This window comes from Phaseolus vulgaris, chromosome 8, assembly GCF_051622355.1.
Source record: "Phaseolus vulgaris cultivar YP4 chromosome 8, ASM5162235v1, whole genome shotgun sequence".
Taxonomy (NCBI): domain Eukaryota; kingdom Viridiplantae; phylum Streptophyta; class Magnoliopsida; order Fabales; family Fabaceae; genus Phaseolus; species Phaseolus vulgaris.
The window spans coordinates 4,292,263-4,309,872 of NC_143505.1; the positions used below are offsets into that span (position 1 = coordinate 4,292,263).

General features: G+C 29.4%; 2 protein-coding genes across 2 annotated transcripts; one reads left to right on the plus strand and one right to left on the minus strand.

Moving 5' to 3' along the window:
• Positions 1 to 1,226: 1,226 nt before the first annotated feature.
• LOC137825865 (phospholipase A(1) DAD1, chloroplastic) lies at positions 1,227 to 2,640 on the minus strand. The gene has a single exon (XM_068631658.2). The coding sequence runs from the start codon at positions 2,593 to 2,595 to the stop codon at positions 1,309 to 1,311; it is 1,287 nt and encodes a 428-aa protein (XP_068487759.1). The 5' UTR covers positions 2,596 to 2,640; the 3' UTR covers positions 1,227 to 1,308.
• A 13,588-nt stretch (positions 2,641 to 16,228) lies between these two features.
• On the plus strand, positions 16,229 to 17,489 carry LOC137823555 (uncharacterized). Its single transcript, XM_068628741.1, has 2 exons — positions 16,229 to 16,560; positions 17,402 to 17,489. Exons 1-2 carry the CDS (start codon positions 16,229 to 16,231, stop codon positions 17,487 to 17,489), a joined length of 420 nt encoding a protein of 139 aa, XP_068484842.1.
• The last annotated feature ends 121 nt before the right edge of the window (positions 17,490 to 17,610 follow it).

The following is a 17,610-nucleotide window of genomic DNA, read 5'->3' on the forward strand; positions in this document are numbered from 1 at the left end:
TTTCACACTGACCTAATATAAGTTTGACAAGTTAGCATCAGAAGGAAAGGGACTGAGCAATCCATGAGTTTGTTAACCAATGAAAGCAACTGTTCTTTTGTAACTAAATTTTCAACCACTTTTTGACTCCAAGTTGTGATATATGCAATGTATGTGATCATTGACTTGCCATAATATACATATTGGTGAAGCTAGGATTCCAGTGATGCTTTGAGTTCATGCACACTACCTTTGGAGAAAAATGATTTGAACTACACGAAAGGACTAACTAAATAATCCTAGTTCTTTTTTATTCCGTTTTGTTTGTTTATCATTGAAACGGTGACGTGGTATCAACTATGAACCGAAGAAGCTAGAACCAAAATTGAAAACTGTGCATTGGCAACATGCTTTTCCATCTTCTTGGATATGATTGAGACGGGTACTAAGGGTGGCAATGGCGTGATGATGCAGAAAGATATGGGGATGAAAATGTGCTACAAATCTATCTAACTAAAATACGAAGGGGTTGAAAGGATAAATAGATAATGTTGTAAAAAAAATTTGGGGAATGTTTCTTGTGCGCTTGGTTTCCTTATAGGTAAGAGCAATTGTTTTTGTGATCGGAGATTATTCAAATGTATTACTTACACGGAAACATGTTTGCATTATTAACCTTCACGTATTGGAAGTAGCTTTCGTTAGCAACTTGAAGTGGACATTGCGAGCGAAAACCTTAATGGTGGAAAGCACGCATGCTCTCTACTTAGAACTCAAAAATACACCAATTGGGGCAATCTAATGGGGCCTTCCTTACCAATTATGTGCTCACTCACAACTTTCGTTTCGTATAACTATTTTATTAGTTCCTCATTCTGCCTTTTCTTTTTTCAGCCAATTTGTTCCACACCACTCTTTTCATATTTTTCTTCTATCTTTTTTTATTGCATTATTATAACTTTCAAATATCTGCAAATTACCATATGCATGCTCTGTCAAATAATGCACTACCCTTCTACCGCACCAAACTATTACTTTCTTCTTTCTAAGTTCGGTTGCCTATAATATAAAGGACAAAACCTTAACAATATGTCTAATAACTCGTTCAATCCCACATTCCCAAAATTAAAGCCCTGCAATGGAATATGAAAACTGTCAAACCAAACAAGATTCCACGTGTCACTAATTTACTTTCCTTGCTCTATCTTTTCTCAAAAAAAAAATCAATTCGAGCTGCTATTCACAGACTTTTGTACAGAGTTTAATAAAATGAAAATAGATTTAAAATAAATTAAATATACAATAAAGTTTTCAGAAAATTTGTGAAGCTCAATGGTGAAGAAACCTCTTGGCAGTGGCTCTAAAGGGACATGTGGAACTGACAAAGCCGTCAACAAGATGCAGATAGATGTTCAAATCGTGACACGTGGCAATGTTGATTCCCCTGAGGTACGGAGAATCCCTGCTACAAAGGCGAAGCTCCTCCCCAATCTCGGAGTACAACAACCACTGTACCTCTTCCACGCGCTTCCGCATCCATTTCTGAAAACTAGCCACGTGGGCACCTCCCATGCCTCCCACGTCACCGTCTTTTTTCTCCACGTCATCAAACACAAATCCCGGTATCTTGGTTATAACATCGTCCGAGTTCACTATCCGCAACACCTTAGACCCCTGCTCCTCCAGCCGCCGCCGAAAGCTCCGGTTTCCCACGCGGGGGCCGCCGAAGGAGATCGCCGTCACATGCGGTGGCCGGGGAAAACTGTTTTTTATGTCATACGCGGTTAGAGTCGCCAATGCCGCCCCCAAACTATGCCCAGTGATGGTCAAACTCAAGTTTTCTCCTTCGTAAGTTTTAAGGAGGCGAGCAATCTCTGTTCTCACCATATCTTGCAGGCTCATAAACGAAGGGTTGTTACTCACCTTTGACGTGTACAAACTGAGGAACCCACTTTCCACCATGGCTCCATTTTCTTCAATACTGCATGGCTCTGCTTCCCTGATCCCAGTTGAGTTAGATGGAATCACGTTTGTCAGAGTGGCTCGAAGATTCTCGAGCCACTCAAGACACGTGGTGGTACCTCTGAATGCGATAACAATGTCTCTTCGACCCAGTCGTTTGATCTCTTCTTTGTTTTGACACACTGCTACGTACCCAATGTAGCTTGATTGTGTTGCCACCCAACTCGGTGCTTTGTCCACCCAACTAGGTAGTTTGATCCCCGAGGTTGCACGTAGGTGTTTGGTTACCTTGTAACCGGTGTTGTGTAACCCGCACCGTTCCAAGTGCGTGCTCTTTGGAAACTTGCATGTGGCGTAGTTAGGGGAGGAAGGGTCGAACTCGAAGGACTTATACGCGGCCTCAACGAATTGGCCATAGCGGAGAATCTCGGCGCGAAGGTTCTCGTCCAAGGGGTCTAACAAACCATTCCAATTGTTCACTCCTTGGTATTCCTTCCATTTCTTTCCAACTTTGTTGGTCAATGACGACGATGATCGTAACTGGGGCATGTTTGTGTTAATCATTTTCTCCATTTTTTGTACGGGTTTGGTTGATTGAAGGAGGGTTGTGCAGCGTGGTCGAATGAAGGTTGGAGCGTGGTGAAGAGTTCTCATCAGTGACACTACTGAGTGAGAATGAGGGAAAGACAGGGAGGGGAATGAAGTTTTGTGCGCTGTGTTGGTATGGTTTGGAAGGGAAATTTATAGGTGAGAGAATAGTTGAGAATGGGAATGGTGCATTTACCGTATATGAGTGCCAGTTTTCGTAGAAATAAAAAGAGTGTGTTTGTGTGTGTCATATACGTTGAATTGTTTTTTTTTTTTTTTCTTTTGGTATTTTTTATTATATCTAGAAAACCTTATAGATCTTGGTTACGTAGAGCCATTTGGGTACGACCACGTTTGCAAAAGCTCCAGCTTTGTTGTGCTGAGGAAATTAATGGCCAATGTCTCACAGAGAGAGAGAGAGAGAGAGAAAGGATGTTTTGAAATGGTATCGATTTTTGGCGGAAAAGATTCTTGAATCCTGTTTTCTGAGATGACTTTGTACTGTAATAATTGATACAAATGTTTAATTAAGTTATAATTTTCTTTTGGAAATTGAGGTTCAGGTTTTGGGCAGACTAATTGCTAGGTTAATGTCATTTGCATACAATAAATTTTCATGAAAAAAGAAACTTTGGTAGCAGCGCTTAAGTCGCTTACTTGGGTGAACCAATCATGCAAGTTTTTTTCATCACTCTTGGTCCCATTTTATGACCTTGTCCTGCGAGGATAAATGAGATGGGACCAACATCTTGAGCGATTTAGCCAATCATACAGCTGTGATATTTCATTGGGTCCCTTTTCTGTCCTTAGTTTATAAATTAGTATTATTCGGCCATCTTATATGCACTTTTTTTAACTTTTACAAGTTCTGACCCGTGCAAGAGAAGCATAGATTTAAGGTATTAAATAAACAGTCTGTCAGTAAAAATGTATCACAAGCCCAATGTGCACTCAGGAGGATCAAAAGTGCCATATTGTCATTTAACTTTGCTATTATCAACCCAAATTATGCTTACACCCTGAGTCTAACAAAATTTCACTTCATCCTCTTAATTTATGAAACAATATACTGTTATACTTCCATCGCTTCTTATATGCAGAGTATTATTTGAAAAAGAAAATATAGCGCTGGGTACTAATCCGTAAGAAATTAGAGAGATAATAAAAGAAACTAATCCATAAACTAAGAAATTAGAGAGATAATAAAAGAAAAACAATCTACAAAGTCATCTAAAACTTGGTTAGATCTATGGTCAACAAGTAAGAAATATGTATTGCAAGTGATAAGAGATGTCTTGTAGAATTGCTTACTAGTGTTGAGATATAAACAAATTGATTGGGATCCTTAGAACCTTTATATTCATAAACACATGGTTAGAACATAAAGGTTGTAATGAACTTTTCAAATGACTATGGCTAAAACATATGGAGTACAAGAGCTATAAGAGGTGGAAGGAGAAATTAAAACAAACTAAATGAAGGTTTAAGGAGTGGAACACTCAAATTTTTGGTAATTTAGATAGTAAGATGAAAGAGTTGAGGTCACAGATTAGAAAACTTGATGAGAAGGATGATCTCTGTGAGTTGAGTAATCAAGGAAATGATTTTAGAAGAGAACTTATGGTTGAGATGAGTCTTTTGGAATTTAAAAAAGAAACTTTAAACCAACAAAAGGCTAGAAAAAAGTGACTGCAATTAGGGGACTCTAACTCTAAGTATTAACATTCAATAATAAAATGCAGGAGAACAAGAAATGCACTTCATGAACATAAAATAGATGGGATGTGGTGTGAAGACTTGGGAAGGATAAAGAGAGAAGTCAATAAGTATTTCCAAGGTAGATTTTGTGAGAATGTTGAAAGTAAGGTGAAGTTGGATGAGTGAGGCTTAATTAAATATCACAGATTCAAAATAGGGATTTAACTGCTGAAATTACAAAATTAGAAATAAAATAAGTCATATGTATGGAATTCTAGGAGCAATAAGAGTCATGGACCAAATTTTAGTTGTATAAAGAGTAAATGGAGTACAAATAAACAAGTTTTGATTGAGTTCATAAAGAAATTCCACGAAAAGGGGGAAATTTCACTTGGATGCAATACATCTTTTGTCACTTTCGTTCCAAAGTATGAGAACCCCAAGTTTTAGAAGATTTTATACCGATTTCAATAATTAGTTGCTTTTACAAAAAAAAATCAAAAATTCTAGCCAATAAATTAAAGAAAGTCCTTCCAAATGTCATTAATTTTTCACAATCTACTCTTCTTGAGGGTATTAGATTGTTAGATAGTATAACTATGGCTATAATGGATAATGAATTGTGTGAAGTCAACCTTAATTTTTTGTACTTATCAATGGAAGCATCATAGAGGAGTTTACACTTGTTATGAGATTGAGACAAGGGGATCAATTGACTCCCTTCTTGTTCCTCATAGCTACAAAGGGCATTGCAGGAGTTGTTAGACATGCAACAAGTAAAAACATGATTAAAAGAATTAGAGTGGGGTAGAAAGGGATATAGGTTGGTTTTTTGGAGTATGTAGACGATACAATATTCATTTATGAGGAAAATGTGAGTAGTATTGTTACGATTAAGAGCATTCTCAGATGTTTTCAATTGACTTCGGACTTCGGGTAAACTTCTTTAAAACTAAAATTGGAAGAATCGGAATACAGCATAAGGATCTTCAAAATGACTCTAGGCTTATGAATCACAGTGTCATGAGCATTCCATTAAAATATATGGATCTTTGGGTAGGTGGTAATCATAAACAAGTAACCTTTTGGGAACTTCTACTCAATAAGTTTAGAAAAAAACTAGCTTCCATGAAAGGGTAATACTTATCATTTACATGTAGGATATGCCTCATCAAAGTTGTTCTCACTGCTGTAGCATGTACTATATGTCTTTTTTCAAGATGCCACAAAAGGAACCAAATGAAAAAAAATCCAACTAAATTTTTTCTAGGATTGGGGTGGTGAAAATAGGAAGATTTCATAGGTGAACTAGGGGGACATTTGTACTAGTAGTGAAGAGTGGGATAAGGGGTTAGAGATTTAAAAAACTTTAATTTGGTTGTGTTAACAAAATGGAAGTGAGGTTGGGTTTAAATGGTAGGGATATTTAGAAAAAAAATTATAGACTCAAAATATGATGGGTGGAGAGATACGGTGGATATAAATAATATTAAACAGCCAAGATGGTGGAAAGATATAAATGAAACATAGAAAAAGGGAGAAAGTAATTCATTTGATGACAATTTAAGGTGGACAATGAACAATAGGTAAAAACTAATGTTTTGAAAGATAGATATCCTAGACTATATGTTAATGTTGTCCATAAATCAATAACAATAGAAGAAGTTGGATTTTTGGAAAATGAAAAGTGGACATGGCAAATTCTTTGGCGAAGTGACTAGTTTGAATGGGAAAAGCCTACACTGAACTCTTTTATGGCTAAGTCAGTGAGAACCCAACTTGAAATAGACAATGATAATTGGATATGAACCATCACCAATAATCGTACCTACACGGTACAATATGCATAATTGGTAATCCATGTCAGTGTAGACATGACAATAGATGGAAGTTTCACATAATATTATAATAATTTACATAATATTTGTTCTCACTTTCTTATTTTTATCTTTTCTACATGATAAAAATAATTATATCAATTTAAATAGATGAATTTATCAAACTTTTCAAATTTATTCTCAACCGTTACATTTATTAGAATACATACATAGAAGTCTTGATCATAATAATACATAGAAATCTTTATCATAATAATACATATGAATCATCACCAATAATCGTACCTTCACGGTACAATATGCATAATTGGCAATCCATGTCAGTGTAAACATGACAATAGATGAAAGTTTCACATAATATTAGAATAATTTACATAATATTTGTTCTCACTTTCTTATTTTTATCTTTTCTACATGATAAAAAATAATGATATCAATTTAAATAGATGAATTTATCAAACTTTTCAAATTTATTCTCAACCGTTACACTTATTAGAATACATAGAAATCTTGAAAATAATAATACATAAAAAAAAGTCTTGAACATAATAACACATAAAAAGTGTTAAAGCATAATAACATAATAGTGATATTTTTTTATATGTCACACATCATTCACACCAATCATTTAATCAACATGTTATTGTCAATAATTCTATATCACATCAATATAAATATAAGTTACAACTTACAACTTCTTATCATAATTATTATTCTATAATTTTTTAAAAGTTGCAGTGTGTTAATAATTATATAGATGTCTAAATATGTAATATTGTTGTAATTAAAATATTTATGAAATAACAGGAAAATTTCCGTTTTTTTGGGAGTGTATTTAATAATATGTTTACTCACTATACAAAAGTTATTTATTTTCATTTCCTTCCATACTTTAGTTATTAAGAATCAGTTCATATATACTAAGTTAACACATCCACCATTAATAACATTGCAAGAAAATTGTAGGTTTATAAAATAGAAGTTAGAACTATGGTTTTAGTTTTGTGAATTTGGACTAAATTTTATTTTAATTAGTATACTAGTATTATTTAGTATTAGTCTATCAATGGAGAATAACTCTCCTTATAGGTTGAATTTTAGTTTTTTTTTTGTCACGTTCGGTTATTGATAACACCCTAAAATCTGTACACATTTGTAGAGGTATAGAAAACATAAGTTAAAGTCTATGTATTAATTTTTAATTGTTAGATTAAATTTTAGTTTTATTACTATTAATACAAAAATATATATTAAATATCAATTAATTTATAAAAAAATATTATATTAACTAAATTATATATTATTTTATAAATTAAAAATTTATCGGTATTTAAAGTGGTTTTTGTTATTAATAAAAATTTATAAAATAATTTTTAAATTTGCATCTATAATTACTTATCAAAATTTTAATTACTAACTATTTTATATTTTAGATTAGTTTTTAGTTAAATTAGTGACTAATTTAGAATTTAAAGTAATTGATAGTTAAAATTTTGATAGCTAATGTAAAAATTATAAAATTCTATTAACAATGTAAACTTTAAATATTAATAATATTTTAATTTATATAATATTTAATTTAATTAATATAATAAATAATTTTTATTTTTAAATTAATTGATATTTAATGAATTTTTTATATATATATTAATATGATTTACTACAAGAAAATCATTAAATAGAAATCATGATTAAAACTTTATTGTTAATTAGATACTCATTTAAAAATTATTTTAAATAATAGAAACTAATATAAAAATCAAAAATTATTTTAAACTCTAAAATATTATCTATAATAATTAATTATTTTTTATTTCTAATTTTTTTTATTTAATAATTTTTTTATTTAATGAAATTTTTTTAGTGATTAATTAATGTTTTATCTTTTATTATTATTTAAGGATTTTTTTATGATGAATGTTTATCTCAATACTTTAATGTTTGATTCGTGTGCCAGCTAGGAATTCAAACTGAGAAACTTAATATTAGATATGATAAATAATATATAAAAAAAATCATAAGTTTATTAACTTTCATTTTGAATTAAAAATATTGTTTTAATATTTTTTATAATTTTTCCACTCTATAAATTTGGTCTCTATGACTAGTTATATTTAACCTTTCTTAAAAAACTCATACATTAGACTACATTTCTTCTAACTAATTATATTTTCGGAATAAATATGAATTTCAAATTATAAGAGTCTTAACTATTTTACATAAAAAAAATATGAATATGAATTTAAATTTAAAATTTAATCTAAATATTTAAATTTAGCTTAAATATTATTTCTTGTATAAATATGAATTTGATATTTTTACATCAAAAAATTGAAAATTTTGCTAGAAATTCATATTAAATGTTTAGTATTGGACAACAATGAATAAGAAGAAGAGCAATATATAACAAAATCATAAACTTATTCTCTTAATTCAAAATATTATTTTAATCTCTTATATAAATTTGTCTGTGTAATTGATTAAAGGCTGTCCTATCTTCTAAAAAATCTGTACATTTGGTTATACAATCATTTGAATACCAAAATAAGAAGATTAATGTTTATATATCTACGTTTCAACTAATTTTTATGTTTATTATATATTAAATAAAATATTTACTTTTTTAAAAAATAAATATAAATATAAATTTATAAAAATCTTAACTAATTCATTTAAAAAATATGAATTTAAATTAAAAATTCAATATAACTATTTAAAATTTAATCCAAATATTTGGATTTAGCTTAAATATGGATTGGACGGAGCCGTAGTTATCTAAATTTATGAATAAAAATTCATACTATAAAAGGATGGATTAAAAAAGTAGTGTAAGTCTTAAAAAAAGACATTTAGATTAAGTAGTTTGAATAATCTTTATCTTTCTGAATAAACAATAAGAGTGCACAAACTTTTTCTTTTCTAATTTCCTATTAATAACTTTTCTTTTTGTTTTGTTTAATACACTTAAAATGTGAACTCCTCCTTCGTAGTTAGATTTTTTTTCTCTTTTTATTCCACATTGTGTACTAATTATAAATGTGTTACTCACCACACATTCTTCAAAATCTTTAAACATTTCACACTTGTGTTTGGAAAGGAAACTTTACAACCTAGTTAGCAAACTTATAATAAAAATTATTTTATGCCAATAATTTTTAATTTATAAATAATATTTAATTTTATTAATATAATAATTAATTATTTTTTTAAAAAAAAATAGTTTTATTTAATAATTTTTTAATGTAAAAATGAAAGAATTGAGTAATATATAAAAAAAAGGTTAAGATTTTGGATTGTATCAAATTCATTTACTTTGGTTAAATTATGATTTATTGATGAAAGAAATTGATGATTGATGTGGAAGTAAAACATTCTATCCCTTTTACATCAAAGATGACCCTTCAAAAAATTTAATATATCATGAAAAAATTAGCTATAATGACTAAGGTTTTCTTCAAAAAGGGAAAAGGGAAGATGTTTAGAAATTATATTTAGAAACTTGAATCAACTAATCCAAATCAGCTAATATTATACTGTTTTTAATTTTAAAATGTTAAAAAGTATAAATTGTTTTTACTCATATTTCACAACAAACTCCTATTATACTGTTTTAAATTTTAAAATGTTAAAAAGTTTTTTTTTTTATCAGCATGTTAAAAAGTATAAAATATTGTTACTCATGTATATCACAATATAAAATATTGTTACTCATGTATATCACAATATAAAATATTGTTACTCATGTATATCACAATAAACTCGTTTATACATTGTAGTTGTATAGATAAAGTGTGTCTAAATAGTACTTGGTTGTATAATTGTTGATGTGTTTGTTGTCTCATCGCTCCTCATTTCAAGTCTTCTCTTTTAATTGTTGGTGCTCGATCAGGGTTAACATAAAAACGGTATTTCGACGATCAAGTAAGTACTCGGTGTATAGTGAGAACTGATTAAAGCGTATTGTCAAATATTTATTTATAATGTTTAGTCATAGACCCTTATTGTGATAAGCCAAATATCAGTGATTAACTTATATGACTTATATGTATCATGATGTCTAATTTATAGAGAGATATATTTGTATATTTGATATTTAGAGAATATCTTTGCAATCTCTCAATTAATCGGTGATTAGCTGATTTCTCAGAAATGTCACCCACATTAAGTGGAACATAATTATGAGTCACAGAGAAATTCTATAGCTGTCATTATTGTCATTTATTGAGTATTTTAAAGTATGATTTTAATACGGTCAATCAATTACCAATTACAAATGTCGGATGACTGACTCAACCATCATCCGATACCAACCGATTATATATAATAAGAAAACTCATCCTTAAATTTTTAATAATTTTTTCTCAAATATAAGTGTCTTTTATATTGTACATTCGTAAATATTTTTTATTTACCAGCACTCGATAGTATCGTTTACTTCAATGAGATAAAATATCAGAACCCATTTTTTAATACAGAATTCACAAATAATTCATCACCAATTTTTTTAACTAAGTCAATCATTGAAGTGAATAATCTTACACTTTACCTAAACCCTTAAAATAATAACACTAATATTTGGATCAAATTTCAATGGATTTAGGAAGAAAATATTTATAAACTATGAGTAACATTTAATCTTAATAACTTTAGACTTTTCACATCAAACAACAATAGTAATTATTAATAAGTTATACGTATAAAGAATTGAAAATTAATAACATATAAATGTCTTGAGAAAAAATAATTCGCAATTTACTCAGTAACTAGAAACTACCAGAGCCAAACAATAAATAGGCCACAACCTCATATGAAAGAGAAAAAAATAGGAAAACATTCATCCGACAATATTTCACCTAGATAATCAATAGGTAAGCTATCACAGACAGAGTTTATCTATTTAGAGTTCTGAAATAGATTAGTAGGTTCCAACATACTAAACAACTAGTTAGGTCAATTTAAATATTTTTATTTAAATTTAGTTTATATATTAAGAGATATATTTTACAAAATAATATGATTAACTCCTATTGTTACATCAAGTAAATACATTATTCTTTCTAAAGAATATCTTTATTAGTTTAATTTAAGTTAGGTTTTTCGAGAAATAATTATGGAAGAAATCTCAAAAATGAAACATAAATCAAACTCACTTTTTTACTTATATGCTGTTCAACCTTTATTTTTTATTTAATATAAGAATTAGGCTTAGAATTTTAAGAGATATATCACATTATAATATTAGTATAATTTTAGTAACTTTAATAAAAAAAATTGAGAAATTTAAAATAAAGCAACAAATGGGTTTCCACGGTTTAGAGTAGAGTTTAGTATAAAAAAACTTAATCACGACTACGAATAATGACACTTGATAGAACTCCGTTATAGCAAAAAGTGTGGTGGTCATCGTTAATGACGATTATAGTTATAGTCATCGTTAATAATGGTCACAATGAGAAATAACGATGGTTCTTCTACCTAATCGTCGTTATAAATGTTTTTTTTATGAAAAATGATGATTGTTACTCACTTAACCGTTGTTATAAAGGTGAATAAAAACGAAAATTTGCTCAGCCCACAACCTAACTTCTTCTCGAGCCCACAACCTAACTTCTTCTCGAGCCCGCGCCCTCACTTCTTCTCCATCCAACGCTCCATTCGCATCGTCGTCTCATTTCTTCCTCTCCTTCACAACACCGTGCTCCACTCCTCTCCTTTACGCCACTGAGCTCCCCCCTCGCCGCCATCACTGTGAGCCCTCCCCCTCCGCACTCATCGTCAGACACTTGTCGTCGGACGCTGCAACCACCGCATCTCTCACTCTCGAATCTCCTTTCACCTCACCACCGCGTCGGACATCTCGCTGCCCACCGCGGACTTTGCTGCACCTGCAACTCCACTACAAAAGGTTAGTTAGTATTTTTAAAATTTATTTTATAATAAATATTTGCATGTATGGGTTTACAGTTTAGTAGTTTAGGGTTTGTGAGAACTTGATTTAATGAATATTTAATGGAGAAGTCCTGACATTAAAGAGAAGAGTGATAAATTTGGAGTAGCAAAAAATTAGCATGCAAAAACTTCAAACGACCATAACTTTTGATAGATAAGTCGAATGAAGACGTGTAAAAAATGAAAATTGTTCGAAACGAGACAAAGAATCACATGGCCAATCTCTAAAGGGGATTAGGGTGGACCAAAATTCCAAAAATCCACCATTTACTATCATTTTTTTTTAAGTATTATTTAGGTATTTTCAAGTATTTTAAGGTTTTAGTTCTCATACTTTCACTTGTCAAAAAAATCTGAATTTTTGCATGATGTTTCCTAGTATAATTTCAATATTTATCAAATCATTATGATTATATTACATTCACAAATTTAATACCCATACAGTACATAATGTTATGTATTCTAACATGAAATCTTATTATTTTAGTGTTTATTCTGAATATAACATGTAGAGTGAGAGGGAAAGTGCAAATGCAAAAAAAAGTTCACTTGGATGCACCTTTAGATATTTAAAGTATATGTGTTCAGTCACTTTAATGTGTCTCATTCATTCATTTAATAACATTTATTTTGACTAGTAGAGCAATAAGCAATCTAAAAACTATGAGTGTAGTTAATATGTTATACGGTAGATGTCATCGACTATGGTGCAAGCTAAAATTGATAAAGGTTGATATTAAGTTATACCTCAATACAAAAACACTTTAAAATTTGATAAATATTTATTATTCATGCACTAATTTATTGTATGTAGACTTTCATATTTAAATTATGATATGACATGTTTATATGTAATAATAAAACATTTAAAAAAAACATTTATAATGACAGTTTAAAAACTGTTTTTAAGCATTTATAACGACAATTTCAATGGGAACGTCTTTAAAAATAATTTTTTTTTAATTTTTCATTGTTTATTTGGCATAATAACGACCATTTTTTACATGTGTCATTAATGTGGTTTTATAACGATGATTCTAGAATCATCGTTATAAACAACTGATTTATAATAGTACCTAAAGTAATGACGGTTCTTGAACCGTCTTTATATGATCTTTTATACTAGTGCTAGCAATTTTATACTAATACTAGTGCTAGCAAGATAATCAATTGTGTACCTTAGGCAGCCATATAGTTGACTTGGGGTGTGATATACTTTAAAAGAAAAAAGGTGAAAATTTTGGTAAAGGAATGGAAACGTAGCTTAATATGAACCACATGATGAAGTAATAGTAAAAGAAATATAGTATGAGAACATTGTTCAAATCCAAAACTTTAGGAGAATCTATACCAATAATTGTAAGTGATTGGACAAAGACACAAAGTAAGGCATTTAAAGTCAAAAGTGTAGTTGTTTACAACTGGGGATAATTATTAAGGACTAATAAGGACAGAAATCAAATCATATATATATTATTTTCTCTTTAATAATTTTGTACTGCTACAAGATGTGTATTTTAAAAAAACTGGAAGTGTATAAATACTACAACCAAACAAACTCAAATAAAGATAAAGAATACGTAGTAGTTGCTTATCATCTAACCAACATAAAATGCACTAAATGTAAAACCCAAGATGCTATAAATAAAACAAAAATTCCAAGAGAGAAAAAAAAAACAGTGCGTTTAGAATGAATTGAAAATTTGAATTCATGGAACTTTGTGACATATTAATGCAGACTAAATTTTTTTTATACCATACGTGTATGTCTCTGATTACTTTAATAAATGAAATTTTCATTCATTTTGTATATAATTATACTGGTTGCATGTCATCAATTATAAAGTATTGACTTAACTTTTTAGGTTTTATTATATTTCATTAATTTTAAGACTAATTTATAATTTTTACTTCAATATAACAGTTATATAACATTTGCATCCTCATTAATATTTTATTAAGTTATTAAAAAATTATTTTTTTAAGAATAAAAAGTATTTTTTTTTAGTTTTTATAATTAAGAGTCTTAAATCATATTTAAAAGTCTTGTATTTTGTGTGTGTTATATTAACATACTTTAATAAAAAAAATCGTATCTCATGACACCGTCTAAAATATAAAAATAATTTAATAAATATTTATTATTGTATAAAGGATATAAAATATTAATATTTTTATATAATCCAAAATATTTACTAAAATATGTTTCATGCCATACTTTTTTGGTCGTATTACAACAAAATCTAATACAGCAATTAATATTCGTACAAAAAAACAAACAAAGCATTTATGTCATGGAGATTTTTTATGCTTCCTGAAAAGGAACCTCTTTAATGAAACTTTTAAACTGCATAAAAAGAAGCGCAGAAATAAGGATATGCGTCAAAATTTTATTAGTTGCTAAAAACAAATGTCTAAGAAAATTAAGACAAAAAAAATATTAAATACTTCAAATGTATAAAACTAGATCAAATTAATCATGGTATCTAATTTTTTTACTTAAGTTTTTGCAAATTTTTAACGCAAAAACTTGATTAAAATACTGGAGTTTTGTTTTTAAGAGACTCAAGTTTTTTGGTGGAGACTTGAGTCTTTGTGTATTATTATTTTTTACAAAAATAACTTAATCACTGATTTTTTAGAAAATCATTTGGTATTTAACACTTAAGATGAATAATTCGAGTCATTTTTTCTTGAAATGTAAAGTAATTGTATAAAAGGACAGAATTAAATGCCATTTCACAAGTACAATTGACTTATTTTCTTTAATTATAATTGAAAATTTATTTATGGAAATTTTCATATTTTTTTTATAGTGATTCGGAAAATTAATTTGGAAAACCAGATTCTTACAAAGTTTTGAAATTTAAATTTTGAAAGACAAAGTAGCAGGTAAAAGAACTCAGCATTTGAATTTGTGTAACACTGTTACATTAGGGTAAAGAAGATGGACGCACTTAACACTATTTGGGCTTTACAACTTGTGGATATGGATTGGGCTTGTGTGGCGTGTGATCCATAGCCGGCTGTTTCTTCCTGCACCTCCATATATTCTTCTCCCACCTCCATACATTTTCATATTTCCAAAAATACCCCTCTGTAATATTCCGGATTATGTAATCCGGAAGTCTTTTTTTAAATTCATAATTAACTTCCGGATTACATAATCTGGAAGTATTTTTTCAGATGCAGGATTAATTTTCGAATTATGTAATCCATAAGTCTTTTTTAGCTTCCGGATTACATAATCCGGAAGTCTTTTTTAAATGGATGTATGGATTATATAATCCAGAAGCTATTTTATGGGGTGACACAAGAAGGTTAAAAATGTATTTTCATGTTGTGTATGGGGGTGCCAGAAGAACCTATGGAGGTGCAGGAAGAAACAGTCTCCATAGCCACTTCTTCTGTGCACCGCTAAGCCCAAAACTTTCTGGACCAAGATATCATGGGGAGATTCTTCCTGCACCTCTGTCATTTCTTCCTTCACCTCCATACTTTAGCCGAAAAGTCTATTTTAACCTTAATGAAAAAAATAATAATTCATATGTCCTTTCACTCCCATAAGCTTATTCGTTGAATGAGAGTAGTAATGAACCCCCTTTGTGGGATGAAAGAAATCATCTCTGGTGGTATGAACTAGTAGGTAAAATGTTTTACAAAATGAATTATGAGAGATAGTAAAGTACAAGAATATTTTGGTCTTCATATATACCTCCTTCCAAAATTTTAGTTTTCTAAATAGTTTTTAATGTGTGACTACCTACAAATCAGCACATTCAACATAAATGTTTGCATATATGTTTTATGTACGCTTTAGGAAAAGTAAGAGGATTTATTCACCATTTGTTTTTTGAATGTCCTAATGTTATGCATATTTAGAGTTGGGTTCGGCAATTTTTCCTTACTTCTCATTTTTCTAACGTGGATGATCTTTTTTTTATTATTAAAAGTGATGGTAGTCATTTGGTTAATTTGATTAAACTTGTTGTGATAACTTTTTCTATTTGGATGATATGGTGTATGAGTATTTATGTTAGATTTAAGGTTAAAATTGATGTTTTTAAGGTCATTTCGGTCATCAAAGATCTCACTTGTTTAGTGGGTAATCCGTCTAAAAGTTCTATGCAAAATGATATGTTTGATTTCAACATGCTTAAGTTTTTTGGTATTAATACTCGTAGTGCTAAAGTTTTATATTCTTTTTCTGTTCAATGGGAGTTTCCTTCCCCAGGTTGTTTAAAACAAATACTCATGGTACTGGTAGGGGTTATCCAGGTCTTACTACTTGTGGTGGTATTTTACGTGAGAGTATGGGGGAATTTATTGGTAGTTTCTTTGTTTTGCTTAATGTTCAAACTGCTTTGGTTGTTGAATTTTATGGACTTATACATGCTATTGAGCAAGCTCAAAAGATTAGTCTTACTAGTTTATGGTTTGAATGTGACTTTGTCTTGGTTTCTGTTGCATTTACTGTTATGACTAATGTTCCTTGGATGTTTGGTAATAGGTGGCACACTTGTCTTAACTACTGTGGGAAAATCAGGTTTATGGCTTCTCACATTTTTCGTGAAGGGAATACATGTACTAATAAGTTTGCTAACTTATGCGAGTATATTCATTGGTATAATAGACTTTCACATAGTCTTTTCTTAGAGTTCTTTATTAATATGTATAGATTACTTATGTACCGTTTTTGTTAATATATGGGTTTTGGTATAGTCTCCCCATATTTTCTTGTATTTTTTATTTTTTTATTTTAATAATATACTTTTCATGTGGTGACAGATGATTGTTATTATTTGAGGTGTCAAACTAGCCGAGATGTCAAGTTTCATAGTGATACCTAACATGAGAGTTTTTATAAAAAAAAATACAAGAATAAAGAGAACAAAACTGATATGAATTTTGACATAAAATAGTCCAAGCAATGTACAGTAAACGCTCAACATGGTTTCCGAATTCTACAATTTAAAATACAAATTTGTATTTTGAATTATAGAAGTTGAAATGCATTTTAATGACTTATGAATTCTACAATTCAAAATACAATTTGTATTTAAAATTGTAGAATTCATAATGCATTTTAATGACTTTTGAATTGTAAACTTTGGAATACAAAGTTGAATTTCGAAATCTACAATTCGAAAGCCATTTCTGAATCTATAAAATGAATTTCAAATTATAAAATTCAGAAGTTAACTTTATATTTTAAATTATTGGATTTAGAATATAAAATTGATTTATGAATTATACAATTCAAAAAAAATTACTTTTGAATTATAAAATTCAAAATATAAATTAAAAAAATATAATTTTGAAATTATAATAATTATGGGTTACAAGGTGAATGAAGAAATTTCAAATAACATGACATCTCTCTGTAGGGTACTGTTAACAGAGTCGACGCAAGACTATGCAATTGATAGAGCAAACCTGCGGAAGCTTGAAATGAGTCCAAGGAAGAAGCCCTGATTAACAAGAGAGAAGCAAGAGATACAGAAACCCTAAGGTTGCAATGAGAAGAACAGAGATAGGGTAAAACAATGTCGTGAAGAAAAAGAAGAAGAAAGGGAAAAAGGAATATCAATTCAAT

Bases quoted from the DNA above. Each gene is read 5' to 3' on its own strand.
- LOC137823555 (XM_068628741.1), top strand. From the start codon at position 16,229: ATGGGAGTTTCCTTCCCCAGGTTGTTTAAAACAAATACTCATGGTACT. The intron at 16,561-17,401 runs GTTTATGGCTTC...ATCTCTCTGTAG, and splicing joins AACTACTGTGGGAAAATCAG to GGTACTGTTAACAGAGTCGA.
- LOC137825865 (XM_068631658.2), bottom strand. From the start codon at position 2,595: ATGAGAACTCTTCACCACGCTCCAACCTTCATTCGACCACGCTGCACA.